This window comes from Cricetulus griseus, chromosome 10 (genome assembly GCF_003668045.3).
Source record: "Cricetulus griseus strain 17A/GY chromosome 10, alternate assembly CriGri-PICRH-1.0, whole genome shotgun sequence".
Lineage (NCBI taxonomy): Eukaryota > Metazoa > Chordata > Mammalia > Rodentia > Cricetidae > Cricetulus > Cricetulus griseus.
In genome coordinates, this window is record NC_048603.1 from 28,710,490 (window position 1) to 28,732,120 (window position 21,631).

At 44.2% G+C, this 21,631-nt stretch overlaps 1 protein-coding gene and 1 non-coding gene across 4 annotated transcripts in view; both read left to right on the forward strand.

Moving 5' to 3' along the window:
* Tatdn1 (TatD DNase domain containing 1) overlaps nucleotides 1–21,631 on the forward strand; it is a 33,319-nt gene that overhangs the window by 9,523 nt on the left and 2,165 nt on the right. Inside the window, exons 1-11 of one of the 3 annotated variants that reach the window (XM_035449685.1) lie at nucleotides 1,097–1,162; nucleotides 2,447–2,510; nucleotides 3,690–3,739; nucleotides 5,495–5,558; nucleotides 7,617–7,760; nucleotides 7,852–7,894; nucleotides 12,639–12,724; nucleotides 12,813–12,853; nucleotides 14,977–15,053; nucleotides 18,913–18,983; nucleotides 20,082–20,208. In XM_035449685.1, coding sequence (XP_035305576.1) covers nucleotides 5,498–5,558; nucleotides 7,617–7,760; nucleotides 7,852–7,894; nucleotides 12,639–12,724; nucleotides 12,813–12,853; nucleotides 14,977–15,053; nucleotides 18,913–18,983; nucleotides 20,082–20,208 — 650 coding nt within the window. In that variant the 5' untranslated portion in view covers nucleotides 1,097–1,162; nucleotides 2,447–2,510; nucleotides 3,690–3,739; nucleotides 5,495–5,497. Of the gene's footprint in view, nucleotides 1–1,096; nucleotides 1,163–2,446; nucleotides 2,511–3,683; nucleotides 3,740–5,494; nucleotides 5,559–7,616; nucleotides 7,761–7,851; nucleotides 7,895–12,638; nucleotides 12,725–12,812; nucleotides 12,854–14,976; nucleotides 15,054–18,912; nucleotides 18,984–20,081; nucleotides 20,209–21,631 lie in introns of those variants that run through there. The other 2 variants (XM_027431629.2, XM_035449686.1) reach the window with 2 other exon arrangements.
* LOC113832033 lies at nucleotides 7,199–7,304 on the forward strand. The gene has a single exon (XR_003488128.1). It is a non-coding gene; the product is annotated as a U6 spliceosomal RNA (small nuclear RNA).

The following is a 21,631-nucleotide window of genomic DNA, read 5'->3' on the forward strand; positions in this document are numbered from 1 at the left end:
TAGTTGGTGAATGAAGGCGGTAATTTATGACCCTCTCTACATCTCCACTGCCATTACTGCATCAGACTCTCTTCATTGCACTTGAGCTTTTGCCAGTTTCCAGAATGAATGTCTTCAGTTCAAATCTTGCCCCTGTGATTAAAAACCATTAGGCATCCTGTTGAATCCAGTATTTTTAAACACTTGAGCGTGCCATATTTGATCTGGTTTTTCTAGCTAGACCCTTCCTGTGCTTCTCTTCAGCAGCTGGAAACCCTTTACCTTTCTAAAGAACTGCTCTGTTTCCCACCCTGAAACCTCAGAGTCTTAGTTACTTTTCTGTTGCTGGGAAAAGGCACCCATGGCCAAGGCAGCTTAGAAAAGACAAGGTTTATCGGGGCTCAAAGTTCCAGAGTGAGTTCATGGCCATCAGGGTAGGGAGCACGGCAGCAGACAGGCTTGGCTCTGGAGCAGTAGCTGAGAGCTCACATCTGATCTACAAGCAAGAATTAGCAAGAGAAAGCTATCATGGGCTTTTGAAACCTGAAAGTCCATCCCTAGTGACACACCTCCTACAAGGCCCTGCCTCCTAGTCCTTGCCAAACAGTTCCACCAGCTGAGCCTGTGGGGCCATTCGCATTTAAACCACCACACTAACTCATCTGTAACGTTCAGTTCCAGATTCTTTCTTTCTGGGACCCTCTTCTGAGCCAGGCACCAAACTCTGGTAGACTTCCTTGTCTGTGTTCCATAATAACAGTGTTTTAATATTATACTCTTAATATTTTGAAAAATGCTATTTATGGACAATTTCATATGCGTATATGACATCTTTTAATTCTGTCCCCAATGAGCTTTCCTATCCCCCCTAGAGTTCATTTGAATGCTCCATTATTTCCTGTGACTAGGTCTGCCTTGGGCACGTCTCCATAAGTCTTTAGAGAGTAGAAATCACGTCTTAGTCATCTTTGTATCCCACACATTTATCATAGCAGTGACGGCAAGTGGCCGGCCCCTTGATATCGTTTGGGTAAATGAAGGGTGAATGGAAAGCTTATTTGGCAATGTTTTGGGTAAATGTTTTTTAGTGATTATGTTCTGCTTTTGCTTTCTCCAGATATTGGTATCAACCTGACAGACCCTATGTTCCGAGGGATCTATAGGGGCGTGCAGAAGCATCAAGGTAAATGCTCCTTTTCCCGAGGGGACTTCTGTCGAGACAAACTTTCTGCTTCAAGCTAGATCTTAGCCACTCTTAAAAAGGAAGCATGAAAGAACTCTGGACACCTGAATAAAAGTCTGAAAGTGCAGCACTCAGAAGGTAGAGGAAAGAGGAGAGTAAGTTTGAGGCTGCGTAATGAGAACTTGTCTTAAAACAAAACCATCATTGTGTGTCAGATAAAACAGTAAACTAAGCCAAACAAGCCATATTGGTAAAGCATTGTCCTGAGCATCAGGGCAATCACCTCCTGTGAGCACCCGTGCATCACGTTCTTAAGAAACATTTTCAGGGGCTCTAGACGGCCCCGTAGTTAAGAGCACTCAACAGTCTTGCAGAGGACCCAAGTCCAGTTCCCAGCACCCGCACCTACGCTGGGCAGCTCACAGCTGCCTGTAAGCCCAGCCCCCACGTCTCGGAAGCCCGCTTTTGGCTTCTGAGAGCATGTGCATTCATGTGCACACAGACACACACACACACACACACACACACACACACACACACAGACATACACAACACAGACACAGACACAGACACACAGACAGACACACAGACACCTACAGACACACAGACACATACAGACATAGACGCATACAGACACACAGACACATACACACACAGAGACACACACAGACACAGACACATACAGACAGACACACACACACACACACACACACACAGACACACACACACATGCACACACAGACACATACAGACACACAGACACATACACACACAGACAGACACAGACACACACACAGACACACATACAAAGACACACACAGACACAGACACACACAGACACACACAGACACAGACACACACACACAGACACACACACACACACAGACACACACACACAGACACACACACAAACACACACACAGCCACATACACACGAATGAACACACATGCACACACATACCCACATGCAGACGCATGCCCACGTACAGACACACACATATAGACACGTACCCACATACAGACACACACACATTGTTTAAAAAAAATACATTGTTTAGAAAGGACGAAAGCGTCTTCCAGCCAAGGACAAAGTGCGGTGTAACAGGAGAAAGGTGTCCTGCTCTCCTTACCCTTCCCCCCCTTCCCGTCTGTGTCCCCACTTAGAGACCTGGCATGTAGGTGGGACCGTGGGACGGATGGTTGTAGCTTAAAGATTAAGCGTGGGCCTCACCTCACCGGAAGCAAGCGGCTTGTGTTACCACGTGGGTTCGTTTTCCTCTCCAGTCCTAGGAGTACAACAAGCCAGGGACTGATGCAGTGCCGTGTCACTAGGCGCTGTCTCCCACAGGCAAGTTCATTGACGAGGCCAGTTTGGTTCGCTGAGAGGCGGTGACACCACATTTTAAAAGCAGGATGTCTGTGCTCGCTGCTCGCTGCTCGCTGCTCGAGAAGACTGCCTGGCTCACTCTGTATGTGCAAACAGGAATGTGGGTTTTGTAGCTGCGGATGAGAGACCGCCTTACAGCGTGAGCCACGTCAGAAACCGGCCGTGCTGCACTTCTTTAGGAGAGGGTGGGTGGCTTTCCTGAATACAGGCAATGCTCCTGCCACTCGGAACAGGAAAACACATGTTTCCTCAGGTCTCACCACAAAACTTAACGCTTCTGCTTCAGTTAGACGTTTGGATGCTATTTTACGTTACCTACTAATGACGTTAACTACTGAGTAAATTACATGCTGCTTTCCTCGCCCTGGTAGCATTTAGATTTCATGCTCTGCCGTTGCACGTATATACGCATGTGTGTTTGTGTACGTGTTTCTGACACCATTATATACTGGTCAGTTACATGCCTACAGTTCTGTAGTGTATAATCTAGCCAACCTAGGTGCTATGTGAGTATAAATTAACTAACGTGAGTTTTGTCTCAAATTTTATAGCTACTTTACAAGTAACAATAATTGATCCTATTGACATTTACTCTGATACTTAAACATGAAATTAATAATGGAGTTTTTATATTTTATTTTTGCTGGACAGACAGTCCATCTGAAACAGTGAGCTCCAGGTTCAGGGAGGGTCTCAAGACATACACAGTGCTAGAGGAAGACACAGTGTTGCCCTCTAGCCTATGCACATGCGTGGGCACACACACACACACACACACACACACTCACACTCTCATACACACACAAATACAAATTTCAGATACACAACACATCAGTTGATTTAATTTGGACCTCCTGAGTTCTTCCATTATCTCATTTTTGATTAAAAAATAAAAGCATAATTAAATTATTAATTATTCAGTTTCTTGTTTTATACCTTTTTAAAGTTTTGCAACTCTAGTTTTACTCTATTACAACTAAATAACACTGACTTGGCTGTGTTTTAGTACATGATTATTTTTATGCTTTTTTTACTTTGGGAGAAAAATTATAAATGCATATATATATATATATATATATATATATATATATATATATATTTACTAAGTTTTCTTAATATGTGATTTTTTTTCCTCCACAGATGACTTACAAGATGTAGTAGAGAGAGCTATCCAGATTGGTGTTAAAAAGGTAACATCTGAATTTTGTTATTGTTGAATTTCTTGGCTTCTAAAATAAGTTTTATTTAACATGCTGCCAAGTAAAGGAGAAAGCCAGTGGCACACACTTAGTGTTTCTTTAAATTAGCTGTACAAACACCAGACTATTCAGCACATACAAGCTATGGAGTTATAGTCCATAGCATAGTGTCAGTTCACTTTGTAACTATTGTTTCCAAGTTAAACACACTCACTTTTAAACCATGACACAATCAGTTGAATTCTGCAGTCTCTAACACTACAATTATATTGATTATTCCTAAATAATTAGGAAGGACCAAAGGCGTATGAACTTTCCATCATATGCTCACTCCCTTGTGATAAAGCGTTTGTATCTAATGCTTTTTGCAGATGCTGAAGTGTTCCCCATGTCAGCAAGGGTACTGCACTCATTTCTAGTCCGGCACACACATATGTGTAGACGATAGGCAGAAACCAGGGAACACAGGTGGATTGCACTTGGACTTTCCCAGGAATTCCCAGGAATTGTGCTGTGGTGATTAGAAGCATGGTTTTGGCCTCATACACTTGACTTCCAGTCCCAGCTTCCTCCTTCCCAGATTTGAGACTTGGAATAGTCTAGATTTCAGTTTTCTCATCCATAAAAAAGAGATGTCTTAAAAGCATTTAAGATAGTTGCTGTGTGGGACACAGAAGATACTGAGTATGGACAGGCCTTGGTGGTGTGTGTGATGACATCAGCCCTTCCAAATCAGTAGCATTGTCCACTGGGAGAGGAGACCATGCCTAGGCTGGCCCTTCCTTTTGTATTTTGTAGACTGTGTGGAGAAGGTATAGGTAATGTGTATAGATTTGGTTAGAAACTGTCCTACAGAATTCATGATCTATATGTGGGTAGCTGGCCTAGTTTTAAAGAATTAGGTAAAGTTAGTAAAGAATACTTTTTCTGATACCTTAAACATTTCTGAAGTCCTATGTTCTATGGGCATTTGAGATTTCAATTATGACTATATATTCCCAGTATAGATGCTGAGTCACACTACTGGTTTAAGTTGCTGCCTGACAGTATCTGTTTTTCATATGCGATTCCACTTTTGTTTTGCGTGCATTCTTTTTGGTGTGCACCACAAGGAATTCTTTACTTTAGCTTAGAGAGACTTTGCAGTATGTTTTAAAAAAATACGCTTTTTAAAAACTATGCCCTTAAAATCACCCTTTAGAAAACTGCACCTTTGACACCGGGTTCTGTAATTCTGTCTGACAGATTAGCAAAGATGCCATCTAACAGTAAGGGACTCTAGTGGCTGTCTGCAGTGTGCTGATTTCTCAAGAGCCATGCATCCCTTTTGTAGAGAATTGGCCCTACATTAGTGGGTCAGGTTTTGGTCTTAGGGCCCTTCTACTTTCTTTAGTATTCAGGTGGCCTTCTGCAAAGCTTTTATGTGCGTTGTGCATATTATATATGTTATATTAGGAATTAAAGCAGAGGATGTAGAGAGGGGAGGGGGTGGGGGAGGGGGTGTAGGGAGGAGAGAGTGTAGAGGAGGGTGTAGAGGGGAGGGAAGGGTGTAGGGGAAGGGGAGGGTATAAGAGAAGGGAGGGTGTAGGAGAGGGGGGGAGGGTGTAGGAGGGGGGGAGGGTGTAGAGAGGGGAGGGGAGGGTGAACGGACAGGAGGTGTTTGGGGAACCGTTGCTGACCGTGCCCTGGAAGTCAGCGTCTTTACTTTTGCCCTGGAAGTCAGCGTCTTTACTTTTGCCGTTTCAGTTCATGATCACGGGTGGAAGTCTACAAGACAGTAAGGATGCGCTGCAGTTGGCACAAACAAATGGTACCCTCTTATTACTTTTCCCACAGCAAAATGTGAATTAATTAATTATGAAGAAATCTTTCTGAGAACTGCGTCAGGTACAAATGCAGTGAGTCCTGACTATAGAAATGACAGGAAGATAGATTGGTTTCAGGGGAACATGGTTACGATGACAAAGTTTCGAGGACTCTTTGGTATATCAGGTGTTTGATAAAATCCTGTAGTACTTAACAAAGATTTTTATTTCAGTAAATAAAGGTAAAGTTACCACATACATAATTTAGCTTCAAACAATTCTGATATAGAATTGTATATGCATATTTCAACGTTTGATATGAATTTGATATGAACTTAAATTGTAAAGAATCGTTGTTGTTGACATTTATTTTGTGAATCAGACTTTGTGTTTAAGTAATACTATAATGTGCCACTCTTAGGGCTAGAGCAACTAAGAGCACTTGCTGCTCTTGCAGAGGAGTCAAGTTCAGTTCCCAGAGTGGGGCAGCAGCGCACTCAAGGGTCGGGCATCCTCCTCTGGTCTCCATGGACACTGCTCACCACACACTAACCAAATCAGACCGCGCTGCTCTCCGAGTGCTCGCATCTGCTCACACATTCCGTGTATTTAAAGCTCAAACGAGTATTTGATATTCATGTAACTGTTGCACGCACACTTTCCTGACTCCTGGAGCTTAGGCGCCACAGTTTTTCAAAATACAGCTGTGTTTCCTTTATGTATGAAATCTTATCAAAAGCTGTTTTTTTTTTTATAGAAATCTTTATAAAATGTGTGCACGCTTTTCTTCAAGCTGTATTGACTCTTAACATTGAAAACATGAAAACAACATCTTCCCAGGACTTTCTGAAGTAGAGAGGAAGATTTTCTTGCATGCTTTGCATTCTCTAACAGCTATGGTTTTAGGCTCTTCCATCTTAAAACCTCTCCTCCCTCTCTTTAAAGAGATGTCCACTGCCTCCTGCTACCTGGGGGAGAGCCTGAGGAAGGCTGCAGGCTCCTGTTGAGTTTCTTTTTTCTTTCTCTCTTTCTCTCTTTCGTTTTGGCTTTTCAAGACAGGGTTTCTCTGTGTAGCTTTGGAGGCTGTCCTGGAACTTGCTCTGGAGACCAGGCTGGCCTCGAACTCACAGAGATCTGCCTGCCTCTGCCTCCCGAGTGCTGGGATTAAAGGCATGTGCCACCACCGCCCGGCTCCTGTTGAGTTTCTAAAACAGACAAAACTGGGTCTCTCAGTTTAGAGACCACCAAGGCATTGCACATGGCGCTATGATACCCAGGTGCTCTCCGCGGAGCCATTCTCCCAGCCCCATGCCTCAGACTCTGCCCTGTGCTCCTTACTGTTAGAGCTGTGAAGGGCAGCCCTCCAGTGGTGAGCTTTGTTTTCCATTAGGAAAAGAAACCCTCTCTTCCACTCTCTAAGTCACTGCTGCTGGTGTGACAGAGGCCAGAGTGTCACACCCCTTGGAGCTGGAGTGTGGCAATTGTGAGCTGTCCCCCACAGGAACCAGCCCTCTGCAGGGGCAGTAGGCACTTTTAAACACCTCTAGTCTCTCCTGTTAACAACCCTTTTCGGGAGGTACATTGTGGTTGTTTATCAAATACATGAATTGTGATGTCATGTAAACAGTAAAAAAGGTGAAATTGAGTGCTGGCTTCGGCAGCACATATACTAAAATTGAAACAATATAGAGAAGATTACAAGGCCCCTGTGCAAGGATGACATGCAGGTTCATGAAGTGTTCCATATTTAAAACAAAAGATAAAATTAGATGCTATTTTAAGAAAGCACTTCACTTCCCATTCTAAGATGCTTGATAAATGATCAGCTTTGGAAAGAGTTGAGTTGACAATCTTATTAATACATGAAGGCAGTTTTTATATGCACATCCCACTTTTAACATAGTCAGAAAATCTTGTTTGATTAATATACATGATTCTGTAAGTTTGAATTGTTTATAGCTACCAAACATAAGTTGAAATGATCTGTTTCACTCATTTTTATACATTAGCCATTAACATGAACAATATTCTGAAAATAACCTAGGATGTGGTTTTTCCATTAGACATGTTTTTCAGTACAGTTGGGTGTCATCCCACGAGATGCGATGAGTTTGAAAAGAACAGCCCAGAGAATTACTTAGCGGGATTGCTGGACCTTGCTCAGAACAACAAGGGGAAAGTTGTAGCAATAGGGGAGTGTGGACTTGGTAAGTGCTGACCTCGACACTTAGCATCCTCTGAAGATAACCGCTTGCTATGTCCAAATCCTGAGTAATGGTTATTCTTTATCTTTTAAAGATTTTGACCGCCTGCAGTTTTGTCCCAAAGATACTCAGCTCAAGTAAGGAATTTGTTGATTTTAGAAACAGTTGTAAACTTCTAAGAATGGTTACATCAATTGAACATGTAGGGTTAGAGATCAAGGTGTGTTTGCTTTCCCGGCATGTATCAACAGTTAATCGAAACAAAGCCACTCATCTTTGCACGTAATTAATAATGCCCAACTCATCAACCATTAGGTTTGACTTAAATGGTAAAACAAAGAGATGCGTTTTATATCCTACAGACTTTTCAGTAGTGCTGGCAAGAGATACATTTGTGCTCAGCCATCTACCTTGGGCCACTCTAGTTTCTTATGCATGGAGAGGAACCTGGATCAAATTACCTCCTGATGAATAACTTTGTCATCTGATTAGGGGGACACCCATGACACCTGGGGACTTTTCACATCATACCTGCCAGGAATGTTAGCAATGCTGAGAGATCTGTCTCTTGAGCACCATGTGATTGGTTCACCTAACCTGAAAAGTTCACAGACTCACATGGACAGAAGTCTGTGTAGGCCATTCCTCCACTCCAGCATCTGCCTGAGCCAGTGTGAGCTTTCTGAGCCACAGACTGTTGCAGAGTCTGCAGGATATCTTGCCCATATGGCTTTTCTTCTAGAGCAGGTTAAAACTGATTCTCAAATGCCACCTACATACTGCAGGCCAGATCTTGGCTCCACGAAAGTATTGGCACTGTAGGTTCTGTTTACTTGTCTGGATAACTCCCATCATCAGTGTTAGAACTTTGAATGTGTAGCAGGGAATAGAGTAAGCTGTAATTCACATCCAAGTGTCAGTAACATAGAGGCTCTCACTCTATTCTGTGAGTGATTGCTGGCTGCCTCTTCAGAGTGATAAGACTAAGGCTTGATTCTTTGGCCTTTATAGACAAGAGGGTCCATAAATAATTGTAGTAGGCTAGTAAGTGCTGTCAGAAAGATGTACACACTAACAACCAAAAAATGTGTGGCTAGGAGATGACAGACCACCTTCTTAGGGGAATCTGGTATGTCTTTGCTAAGCTAACACTTGATACAGGTCTCTTCAAAAAAGGGTTAGATAAGAACAGACTGAGGAGAAAATATTGATAAGACAGCTTGGCAGTTTTTAACTTAAGATTTAAAGATGTCTATAGAAGTAAGAACCTCATTTGGATCGTTGTCAAGGAGACAGATACCCAGGGACCCCCTGTCCCACCTTGGCCTCCCCTGGCATAGGCTGACCTCTTGTGAGTGCATCAGTTTCAGTATACTTACTGACCTAGGTGTTTTGGAGATACACAGCAGACGGTGTCTTCCAGTGTGTCCATGGCATACAGCTGCTCTGCTCATGCAGCTCCCTTGGCAGGACTGTTATTTGCTTTTTGCTAAGTTGAACTTACTGTTGGAAGAATTTAGATCTTGATCTGTACTCTGTGCACTCATGTGTACACATGCGTGTGTGTGCCTATGGAGGCCAGATGTCACTCCTGGGTGTCACAACTCAGCAGCTGTCCGTCTTGGTTTTTGAGACAGGGTTCCTAACTGACACCTGGGACTCTTCGTGTCCATGGTTGCTGGATAGCAAACTCAGGAACACGTGAATGCCTGGGAGACACTTCACCTCCCACGCCACCTCCCAGTCCCCTGATCTCTGTTTCCTTTTTTCCTTTTCTTTTCTACCTTCCCTCCTCCCTCCCTCCCTCCCTCCCTCCCTCCCTCTCTCTCTCCTTCCCTCCCTCCCTCGTTCTCTTCCTCCCTCCCTCGCTCCCTTCCTCCCTCCTTCCCTCTCTCTTTCTCTCATTTATTTTTTTGTTTTGGAGACAAGGTCTCCCTGTAGTTCCAGGTTGACCTGGACCTCCCTACGTAGACTCACTGAAATCCTCCTGCTCCAGTCTCCTGAGTGCTGGGATTAAAGGCGCACACCACCACCTGACTTTTTTGTGGCATATGGAATATTAACCTAGTGTATGATTTGTTTTGTAACAAACCATTTTCCTTTTTAAAAGCACAGTAGGTATTGTGTGTGGGAAATGGTGAGCAGACGCACCTGTGACGGGGTTAAAGTATCAGTGTCTCCAGTGAGCAGGCCTGAGGTGTGATGCCGTCTTGCTGCTCCCTGGCTGTCTGTTCCTTTGTACATCTCAGTATCCTCATTGTTAGCACGAGGATGCCACGCCTGTCCTTTGTACATCTCAGTATCCTCATTGTTAGCACGAGGATGCCACATCTGTCCTTTTTCAGTGTATGATGGGTAAAGCCCACGGTGCATGCCGGGACACACTGAGATTGAGTACTCAGTAATTGTGGCTTCTAAGGAAGATACCAGCTGTGGCTTTCTTGAGGGCTTTTGAGAAACTGCTGGTGTAGGAAGTTGGGGGGAGGATATCAGACACCCCCCCCCACAGCTGCAGTTACAGACGGTGTGAATGTGTATAAGAAGTTAGGAGAGGGGGGCTAGAAAGATAGCTCAGAGGTTAAGAGCACCAGCTGCTCTTCCAGAGATCCTGAGTTCAATTCCCAGCACCCACATGGTGGCTCACAACCATCCACAATGGCATCCTGATCTGGTGTGCCGGTGTACTTGCAGATAAAGCTCTCATATACATAAATAAATCTTAAAATAAAGAAGAAGAAGAAGTTAGGAGAGGCGCAGCAGCAGTTCAGTGTGAATCATGGCGTCAGCGGCGCTGGGAACTGAACACAGCCCCTCTTCAGAAGCAGCCAGTGCTCAGAACCACACCACCTGTCATCTCTCCAGCCCCAAGAAGTGACTTTGTAGAGGGCTTGCTTTGGTTGTGGAAAGTTGCCTTTCTAACTTAGCTGTCCTGGTCCATCTTTTTCTTTTGCCTGTCAGAGCCAGTTCTCTTGTGTAGGAGGAATTTGCTCTGGGCATTTTTCTCAGGGCTTTAAAATGTTAATATTATATAGATCTTTAAAAAAAAAAAAAAAAAAAAAAAAACAGGTATCAGACAAGATTTCAAAATGACCCTGAGGGTACTTGGGCGACCCTGGAAGGGTTGAGACCACCCAGGCTGTCCGCCAGCTGGGAGAGGATTACCATCTACAGTGTCACACCTGGACTTTGAGAGCCTCAGTCCTAATTAGTAACAGCTGCTGCCCTTACGCTGCCCTTTGCAAGCTCCATCCGTACTGTTGACCCAAGCTGTCCGAAGTAGTGAGTCAACGCAAGTAAACAGAGCTTTGACAAAGTGGGCAGATGTAAATCCAGACTGATTTTCATTTATGAACCGGAAAAAGTTAGAAGTAAGATAAACAGGGGAAGCTTTTGCCTGGTGTCAGTTCCTGCTCCACAACTTTACTCATTTGGCAGTTGGTTTGGTTTTGTTTGTTTGTTTTCCCTGTAAAGGCACCAGTTGTTGGACGTTACATACTTGTTAGCCTCTGTTTGTACTGTCAGCGTGTTTTCCGTTGTTCTGCCACGTGGAATTTTTCCTTTTCAAGATTGTTTTATTCTTGCTAGGGGGCAGGCATGCCATGCCATGCACGCAGGGGTCAGACTCGCTTCTCTGTGCTCTGCTTTGGTGTGTGTTCTGGGGATCGAACTCGGTGTCACCCTTCCATCATCACGGTCATCAAACTGGAAATGCCCTCTCACCAGCCCCTTTGTAAAAATGTGTTTGTATGTATATGAGTGTTTTGCCTGCATATGTGTGTGCGGTACCAGCAAAAACCAGAAGAGGGCGTCAGACACCCCCCCCACACACACACACACCCCTCTCCCCCCCGGAACTGGAGTTACAGATGGTTGTGAGGCTTGGGTGCGGGGAAGTGAGCCTGTGTCCCGGAAAAGCAGCCAGTGTTTTTAACCACTGAGCCATTTCTCCAGACCCCCGCCCCCTACACACTCACACACCTCCATACACACACCACATGACCTCTTAATGTGCCTATCTAGCTTGAACTCAGGGCTTCCTTTCTCTTGAATTAAATAAAATTCTCTGAGTTCTCTGGGTACAGTGTCTGGGATTCTGTTATTCTAATGTGACAGAAAGCTACATCCTAAACTATATAAGTTCCGTAAGATAGTGACTTTGTCACGTGGCTGAGCCATGGAGTGACCCATGGTGAGCACCTTGGAGAGATGATTGCTTGTTGGGTAGCGGGAGCCACCTGTGTGGTCACATTTACACAGTGACAGAGCACAGGTGCTATTTAGTGACAGTGGAAGAGGGGGTGTTTTGAAACAGATTTCATGTGGCCCAGGTTGGCCTCACACTAGTTAGGTAGTTGAAGATTTAAACTTGGGATTGTCGTCTGTCTCCATCTCCCACGCACTGAAAGTACAGCCCTGATCTGCCGCACTTGGCTTTGTGCAGTGCCGGGGACCCAGCCGGGCTCTGTGCGTGCTAGGCAAGGACTCCACCCATGTGACTCTGTCCCCAGCCCACTACTGTTAACTCTCAATCTCCTAAGTATTTATGTTTCCTAACCTGAAAAATGTCCTCACTTTAATCGAGACAAAATTGCTTTTGCTTACCCTAGCCCGGCAGATCTGAGAAGGTGATTTAGAGACCGGAACAAAGGCAGAGAGCATCAGTTTTAGACGCTGAGGCCTATAGACACTGTGCTTGCAATCCTAGTAAATGAAGCATCCCATGTGGCAGAAAAGAACCTGGTGATTTTTAATATCTGAATTCACTGTGTTCATATTCCCATTTCTAGATAATAAAATTCCCTTAGTTAAAGCTTATTTGATATATGTGTCATGCTAAAATAAAATTTTTAGTGTGGAATTTTTTTTTTTTGCATTGTGCAGATATTTCGAAAAACAATTTGAACTATCAGAACAAACAAAATTACCAATGTTTCTTCATTGTCGAAACTCACATGCTGAGTTTCTGGGTGAGTTAAAAAGTGAAATTTAATTACAGCTTGAGAGCTGGGCAGCAATCAGGCTAAAGCTGAAAGTTCTTTTTTTTTTAATTCACAGACATAATGAGAAGAAACCGAGACCGGTGTGTGGGTGGAGTGGTGAGTATAACTAGCTGTATTAAATATGGGATTTAAAAGTATGTCTTTGTTATTAAGGTTGCTTCAGCTAATTAAGATATCAAAAGTAACGTTATTGCGTCTCTAACTTGGAAGACATGTAAATTTGCTATTGGATTTATGGGCCAGATGGTCTATAGACAAATCTCAATTTTATTTTACTTCTTTTGTCAAAGTACAAGAACGAGTCCAAGTTCTACTCACAAGAACAAATGGGAGTGGACACATTCTATCCCTGGGCACTCTTGGTTTTCTTTAGTTTTTCCAGATGGGGTTTCTCTGTGGAGCCCTGGCTGCCCTGGAACTTGCTCTGGAGACCAGGTTGGCCTCAAACTCACAGAGATTGCCTGCCTCTGCCTCCCAAGTGCTGGGACTAAAGGTGTGTGCCACCACCACCATCCAGCTCAGTCATTACTCTAGAGACATTTCCTGTAAATATTCTCTGCCATCTCTTGGCTGTGGCATCTCTATAGTGATTTCTGGTCATTTTGGAGCATAGGCTCCAGGAGATAATCTTGCCTTAAAAAACTGCTCACCCATACCAATTTCTAGTACAACCAATTTCTTGGGTACAGGTTGTCACAGTTCCATTGTGCCAGTCAAGGAGCTAGGACCTAACCCGTGCATTTGCTGTAATGCTTACACGGCTCCACGGGAACCCTTTTACATATAGTCTGTTTTGAAACTTTACGGAACACACTTGCAGTTTTACTACATTTAATGTGTGTGACCGTGTGCACACACGTGCCATGGTGTCTGTGGAGAGGAGAGACAGCTTGCACAAGTTGGTTCTCCCCTTCCACCATGTGTCTCAGGAATTGAATTCCGGTCATGAGGCCTTAGCGCCTCACTCGGGGCGCCATCTTGCTGGCCCTCTGCTTGGGGTTCCGTACCCCAGTGACAGGAGTGAGAGGAAGCTCCTGTCGCTGTCATGAAGTACTACTCTGTAGTCACGAGCCTGTGCTCTGTGATTTTCCCTCAGGACCTATACTTAGGAATTGAGAAGGGTTTTAATTAATGCCCTGGGCACTACTGACAGCAGGATTATAATTTCTGGATTATAATTATAATTCCCCTTCATTTCCAAGTAAAACTTTACTCAAATGAGTCTATAACTTCAAAGAGTCAGTACCAGGAACAACAAAGCCAGCTGAAATGTCTGGCTTTAATAAAAGAAACTGCCAAATAAGGCAGTAACAGCAAGCACACCGAAGTGACTAACAAGAAACCACATTTTAAATTATCCTTGTATTACTGGAAGATTTTATTATTTTAGTTAGTTCACTGGAAATGCTGAGAGAAGATCAAGTCTTGCAGGCAGCTGTGTAACAGCCGAGAACCTGCTCTCTGTGGACAGTGGTGACCTGACTTCATTTGTGAAGGAGGGTTACTCCCAGCTACTGCTTTTTGTTACATGCATACACAGGAAAGCCTACACACACACACACACACACACACACACACACACACACACACACACACACACACACACACACACACACACACACACACACACACACACACACACACACACACACACACACACACACACACACACACACACACACACACACACACACACACGGTACTCAGTGAGACTCAGTGAGGCCAGAAGAGGGCATCAGATCCCCTGGGCATAGGAATTGAACTTAGAGCTGCTGTGTCATCCTTCCAGGCCCACAGTTGACATTTAGAAGCAACACCCTCACCACCCTCACTTTATAGAGCTTCTAAAATTTCCCTCCTGTCTCCTCTAAGGAAAGTTTTCTCTGGCAGGGGGATTTCAGTGTATTTCAAATGAGTATCTCTGACCCTTCCTCCTCCTGTGGAGTGGGGCTCCCTTTCCCGTGCGTGTCCTTCTGAGAGTCTGCAGAGAGGGTGATCTAGAGACCCCGCCAAGCAGCGGCAGAGAAACCGCAGGCAGCTAACGCCTTGTTTTGTGATTCTATAAACGATGATGGACGTGATCACCAGGTCTGGTGTGGATTGATTGCGTGTGCTCCAAACCCTTACACAGATTTCTGTTTGGTTTAGAACGGATGGCTGCCGGTGCTGCTGCGGACGTTAAGACTGTTGTAATAACACAGGCACATATCTATCCCTAGGTGCATTCGTTTGACGGCACGAAGGAAGCAGCGGCCGCTTTGATTGACTTGGACCTTTACATAGGGTTTAACGGCTGGTACGTTCTTAGGCTGTTTTGATTTTTATTTTAGCAGATGTATTAACGTTTGCCTGCCCTGCATTGATCCTTGTCCGAGAATAAGACTACTACTTCATTTCTGACCACTTATGTAAGAAATGAAGTAGTCGGTTGTTATTACAGGCCAGAGCTCAAACGCTACGCTGTGTCCTGATACCGGGACCATTGTGTTGCGGTCAGCCGCTGACCTTCTTAGCAGCCCAGCCTGTCCTCAGGCTGCCTGGACAGACATTCACAGCCTTTTACATAAGGCTCCCTTGTTGGCCCTGGGAAAAGAGTATTCTGTGACAGTCACTGTATGTGTCTGTAGGCCACAGAGTTGGGAAACAGGTGTATACAATTACCCAAGTGTGAGAGCCTGGCGTCTGGCTCGTGCCCAGTGACCTCTCTTCCTGTGTAACTCCACACTGAAGTTCAAACAGCCTCACAAGTCAGCCAGTGCAGCAAGGTCCTGGCCTTGTTTTCTCTCAGATGCCAGCGTCTTCTAGAGGAAGTCAGTGAAGATAAGTTGGAATAGAATATGACTTGCCTTTCCTCCTCAGTGTTGCCCTTCCGATGGTCACTGGTGACATTAGGTACAAATTCTTAGGGAGACAGAATGGTGGTATTGCTTATTCCTATAGAGCTCAGGGTGATTTTTTCCTAAGACATGGTCCCGCTGTTCCTGGTCTTCCTTCCAGCGTTCTCTCAGGATTCCGGGCTTTACGGGGTTGTCATTGTCTCTGTGGTCACTGCTGCCCATGTGGTGGGCTGTGACCACTCTTCTTTTCATGTGACACTTTTGTTTTCTGGGAGTAACTGGCCTCATATTTTTATTTCCTTCATTTCAAAACTTGAAGCCCAGCCAGGCACCATGGCACAGGCCTGTAATCTCAACTCCCGGGGAGCTGAAGCTGGAGCTGGAGCTGGAGGGCCATGAGTTAGAGGCTGGCCTGGGCTACATAGTGAGTCACTGTTCCACAAAACAAGATAAGCTGAGGCTTTCTGGCACTTTCTGTAGCTCCACACAGAGGTCTTATTTGGTTTTCCATGAGGGAGCCTGTTTGTTTGTTGGCTCCTCTTCTGTAGAAGAACCCCCTCCCCATTTCTACTTCTCAGGCTCTCATGCATTCTGGTGTGGGTTTTGTTCTTTCCACTCTGCTCTGGGATGAACTCTCATGTAGACCAGGCTGGCTGTGAACTGTGTGGATGAGGGGGAACCCTGACTACTCCTGCCTCAGCCTCGGAGTCCTGACATGCAGATGTGAACTACCATGGTGTCGTCTGTTTGCTTTGGTGAACACATCCCCTGCTTCCTGAGAAAAGTTTTCATGAGAAGTGGGTTTGTTTTATTCTTAAAAGTGTCTCAGATAGTTTGTCTGAGGGTTCTCCAGAAGTAGGCTCCGGGGCCGGTGGCAGCTGCTTGCTCCTCAGAGCCCCGGTCCTTTGCCTGTCACCTGCCGTGTTTCTCCTGTATAGGCGTTAGATTAGCTTGTGTGATGTGTCCTGGTATTGGGGACTTTGTTTTTGTCACTCACCCTGTTATTCTCTTACTGGCCCCTTGTAGCTGGAGCCTCATTTGTCTTTTTTTAAATCACTTCTGGGAATATCCTTTCTTTTCTAGGACATCTCAGAATTGGTAACTGGTGTTTTCTTTTCTATAATTCCCATTTCTACTTTAATACCTTCCAAAATTTGCTTTATTTTCAATCTTTACGATGAAATCTACTTGCGCTTTCATTTCTAGCCCTAGCATTCTCTCATAGTCTTGACAGATGGGGTGCCTTCTGTCTCAAGATATACTTGGAAGACATTTTCTTACTGTTCTGTCGCCTTTCTCTTGGTTCTGTCCCCTAATGTGGTTGGTCTTTTTTATGATGGGGACTTTCTTCAAATGCCAGGCAGTCTTTTGATGTTTAGGGAAGAAAAAGAAAAAAGCTGGGCATAGTGGCAGGTGCCTGCCCAGCAGCTGAAGGGCTAGCCTCAGTTACAGACAAGTTTGAGGCCAGCCTAGGCTACATGAAATCTCATCACAAACAGCTCTTTGGAAGCTCTAGGTGAGTCTGTCAATCAACTGTCAAGCTCAGGTGACAGCTGGACTTTTCCACAGTGGACTCCCACGTGTCCTTCTGTAGAGACCTTCGTCTGGGTTGGTTTTCCCTAGAAGGATGTCCTGTGTGTGATGGTAGGGGGTTATAAACGAGGTAGACAAGGGAACCGGTTCACTCTGCACCTGCAGTCCCGTGGTCCTGCTCTGCTGAGCTGGCGTCACCCATCCCCGAGTCACACAGTTAGTCCGTGTGCCTCCTCGTCTCTGCCCAGACTTTTCAGACCCTCTCAGTTCCCTTCCCTGTCCCAGCCCAGCATTCCGGGTACCAAGTTCTGGGGTGTTGCTGGGGTGAATCTGACTGCTAGTCTCTCTCACTGGTCTGTAACATTAAGTCACTTGGCACTGAAAGATTTTTGTTTCTCCTTTTATGAGTTGCCTTACTATAACCAGTTGGTGTAACAGGTGTCTACTGGTTTCACTAAGAATGTTGTTATGTGAGGTGACTGTCAAGGAACCGTAAAAAGATCAGTGGTTGCCAGGACCCAGAAAGAAGGGATGGATACACAAAGCACAAAGCCCCTGTTGACAGAGAAACTACTCGGTAGGAGACATGCCATTCCCTTAGAGGGTATACCAGGAGTGAACTCCTGGGCTCTGGATGGTGGTGATGTGTTAGTGTGGTTTTATCAACTCTAACAAATGTAACCACCATGGCGGAATTTAGTTTGAAGGCTGTGCTTACGTGGTGGGGGAGTGGGGAGGCATAAGGAGTGTGTTGTGTTTAGTTTAGATAAGAACCTAAGATTGTTTTGAAATGTCTTCCCAGTAAAATTGTGATTATTTATTTATTTGTTCATTGTTGTTTTTCCTGCATATATGTCTGTGTGACGATGAATGATCCCCTGGAACTGGAGTTACAGACAGCTGTTAGCTGCCATGTGGGTGCTGGGAATTGAACCCAGGTCCTCTGGAAGAGCAGCCAATGCTCTTAACCCTTGGGCCATCTCTCCAGTCCCAGAATTGTGATTTTTATGTATGTATTTTAAATACAAAGACAGTACTTCTCATCACAATGATTACCAAGTCATTCCATTCCTAGATGGCAAGTTAAAGGCCCTTACATTCCCACTCATAGGTCTCGGTGCGCTGGGTCTGGCTGCCATGTTTTCTTTCTGGGCACCTAGCTGAAAAAGTAACTATCAGGGATGCTGCCCAGACATTGCATGATCCTGTTCTGACCATAGGAGGTACATTGCTACCCCATTATCCCAAAGCAAGCATTGAGGCCAAGGCCACACTCAAGGAGTGGAGTTTGGCCACACTCGGTGAAGGTACAAATATCTAATCCTGTTATAGGAATAATTTCCAAAGTAGGTTAAGGGGCTCAGGGGTTAAGAGCACCTGCTGCTGAGTTCGGTTTAGTAGTTATTAAATGTTACAAAAGGGACAGAAATAGAGGTAGATTTGAAGTTGGCTATAGCCTGGGCTCTGAAGGGTGAGAATGTATGCTTTCTAAAGTATACTGACAACAAAATTCTTTGTGGTTTTATAACTTTAAAATATCTTATTAAAAATTACTCACTAGGGCTGGAGAGATGGCTCAGAGCATTGACTGCTCTTCCAGAGGTCCTGAGTTCAATTCCCAGCACCCACATGGTGGCTCACAACTATCTGTAATGAGAGCTGGTGCTCTTTTCTGGCTTGCAGGCCTACATGCAGGCACAACATTGTATAGATAATAAATAATTTAAAAAAACAAAAACAAAACAAAAAATTATTCACTAAATATTCTTAAATATTGTTTTCAAGCTCACTGAAAACGGAAGCTAACTTGGAAGTTCTGAAGTCAATACCTAGTGAAAAACTAATGATTGAAACAGGTAAGCTGGTATTTTCCAGAAAGTCAAGTTTCATATTAAACCTTAATGTATCCCCCCCACCAGCAAAAAAATTACAGGACATTTGACTTCTAGTTTCAATCTCAATAAATATGATTTTTTGTTTTTGTTTTTAGATTTTTGGAGGTTGTTATTGTTGGAAAAGTAGTTACACATATTTTTATTCTCAATTTGGCTAAACCTCAAAACTTAAAAAAAAATGACAGAATCTGTAATAATTAGAGTCTGTATTTGTGAATATTTAGTAAAATGAGTCCTCTAAGCAGTTTACATCAGGGTTTGAGATACTCCTTTTTTTTTGTTTTTTTTTTTTCAAGACAGGGTTTCTCTATGGCTTTGGAGGCTGTCCTGGAACTAGCTCTTGTAGACGGCTGGTCTCAAACTCACTGAGGTCCGCCTGCCTCTGCCTCCCGAGTGCGGGGATTAAAGGCGTGTGCCACCACCACCTGTAGAGATACTCTTTTATAGTGGTTTAATTTTATAGCCCTTATGAACAGACTCCAGTAATTGAAATCAAAGGCTTCAATGTAAGGACTTTAGAGTGTTATCTCTTAAAACAAGTTCAAAAGCCAGGACTCTGACCTGAGCCTGTAACTCGGACATTGCTGTTTATAAAGTCTGTAGACTGAGCCACTCTGGGGAAATGAAGTTTATTTCCTTAGACAGTCACAAACATGATCTTATTGCCTGTAGAGTGTGCAAGCCATTCAAAAAGTAACAGGAATAGCTCAGTGGCAGAGCGGTTGCCTGCCCTTCCTGGTACCATGAGACCCGGGTCTTTACGACCACACGTTCTCGTGTAGTAGAAGGGACACAGAGCCCTAGGTCCTCCTCCCAAGCATGTCACACAGCAGCCACATTAGGAAGGAGATGAAATAGATAAAAACCAGTCTTTTTCCAGGTGCAGCTTGGAACTTTATATTATGCTTTTCTTGCAACTGTTTTCTTTTGCGTTAATTTTGCCATTTTGGAAGTTAGATAATGGCTTGAAATTTCCGGTTACATACTAGTGTAATGTTTGTGAGAAAGATTTAGAAAAGTAAAGTCCTTAACACCTTCTTTCCCTTCCCCCAATTCTAGATGCGCCTTGGTGTGGAGTTAAAAGTACACATGCTGGATCAAAATACATAAAAACTTCATTTCCTACCAAAAAGAAATGGGAAAACGGGTACTGTTTAAAAGATAGAAATGAGCCCTGCCATATAATGTAAGTGGTTGTTCTTGAATGTTCATAGCTGTCAGAGAGGACCACTGAGTGCATGGAGGGGCAGAGTGAAGGTCCTCTGGCATTCCAGTCAGGGTCAGGTTAGTTCAAACAAATGTGCTGTGCACTGTGGTACTGACCAGCCACCCGCTGGCACTTGAACCAAAGTCAAGTTCAGGTTCAGGTCTAAGGCCATTGGAATAGTGGTTTGGAAATAAGTGCCCCTGGATTGCTGTGTCATCTTCCAGGTTCATATCCTTTCCATCCAAATGATTTTACTGCCTCAGGGAGAAATCTGTGGCTTTGGTCATTTGTCACTTTGTAAGAAAGGAGAAAAGACCTTCAAGCTTCCCATGGAGTCAGTCCAGTGTACCTGCCCTGCTACTGTTTATAACCTGTGGACTGACCTTTAGTTAATGGTTATCTGCAAGTTAAATATGGACAGCAGCAACAACTCCAGGGAGCTAGCACAGTTCTTGAAGCCTCACAGGATGGCCTTTCCTCAACCTCCCCTGAAACAAATGCACTACTCCAGAATAGGTTATGTGTAGGGAGCTGGGAAGAATCTCCTGGCAAACGGGAGAAGTTGGTCACATCATTTGATGGGCACCTATCCAAAGTTAAGTCTAGATTATACTGGTCTAGTGTGGTTTGCCACTGTAGGCTTGCCTCTAACATTTATAAACATTAGTTATCAGATTGTTTCTGGTAGACTGCAATGTCTTGAAAATGTGCCCTTAAAAAGGTAAGGCCAGATCTAAAATTCAGCAGGCAGAGAAGCCAATTAAAGTGTCCTTCTGCACATGCATACGGATCTTTTGTCTTTAACACGCTGGTTTTGGCAGTATTGAACTGATGCTTAACACCCCTAAGGTGAGGGATCTTTGTACTCTGCTTGTAAAATACCACTTTTAGGCTTCTTTGGGGGAGAGGAGCCTGGGGTGGTGGTGGAGAAATTTGCAGAGTCAATTAGAAGACATTATTTCCTCACAATACTTGGACAATCTCAGGGGACACTAGAAATCCCAAGACAATAAAGAAGCTGTTATTTCACCACAGCCACTTGGCAAATACACACACCAATTGGAGAACATAGTATCAATGTATGTTTTCTGTACTGAATTCTTTGTAAAGTCATAGCTGTTGGTGTTAGTTTTTAATGCAGACTTCAGAACTGAAAACTTGTCCATCAGTCTGTCCTGCAGTTAGCTAAGTGGCAGAGCTTTTGCAAGCTGAAGAAGTCAGCATTTGAGATAGATGTGCCCCTGCTACTCAGGTTTTGTTAACTTCCACTCCACTGAGTTTTCCATTTTAACTATTTGCATACAAGTCTTCCTCTCCTTTAGGCTCTAAATTTCTTGGATTTTGGAGCTCCTGCTGTGTCAGGAAATGTGCAGGCTACTGAGGCTACCTAGAAGAACCAATA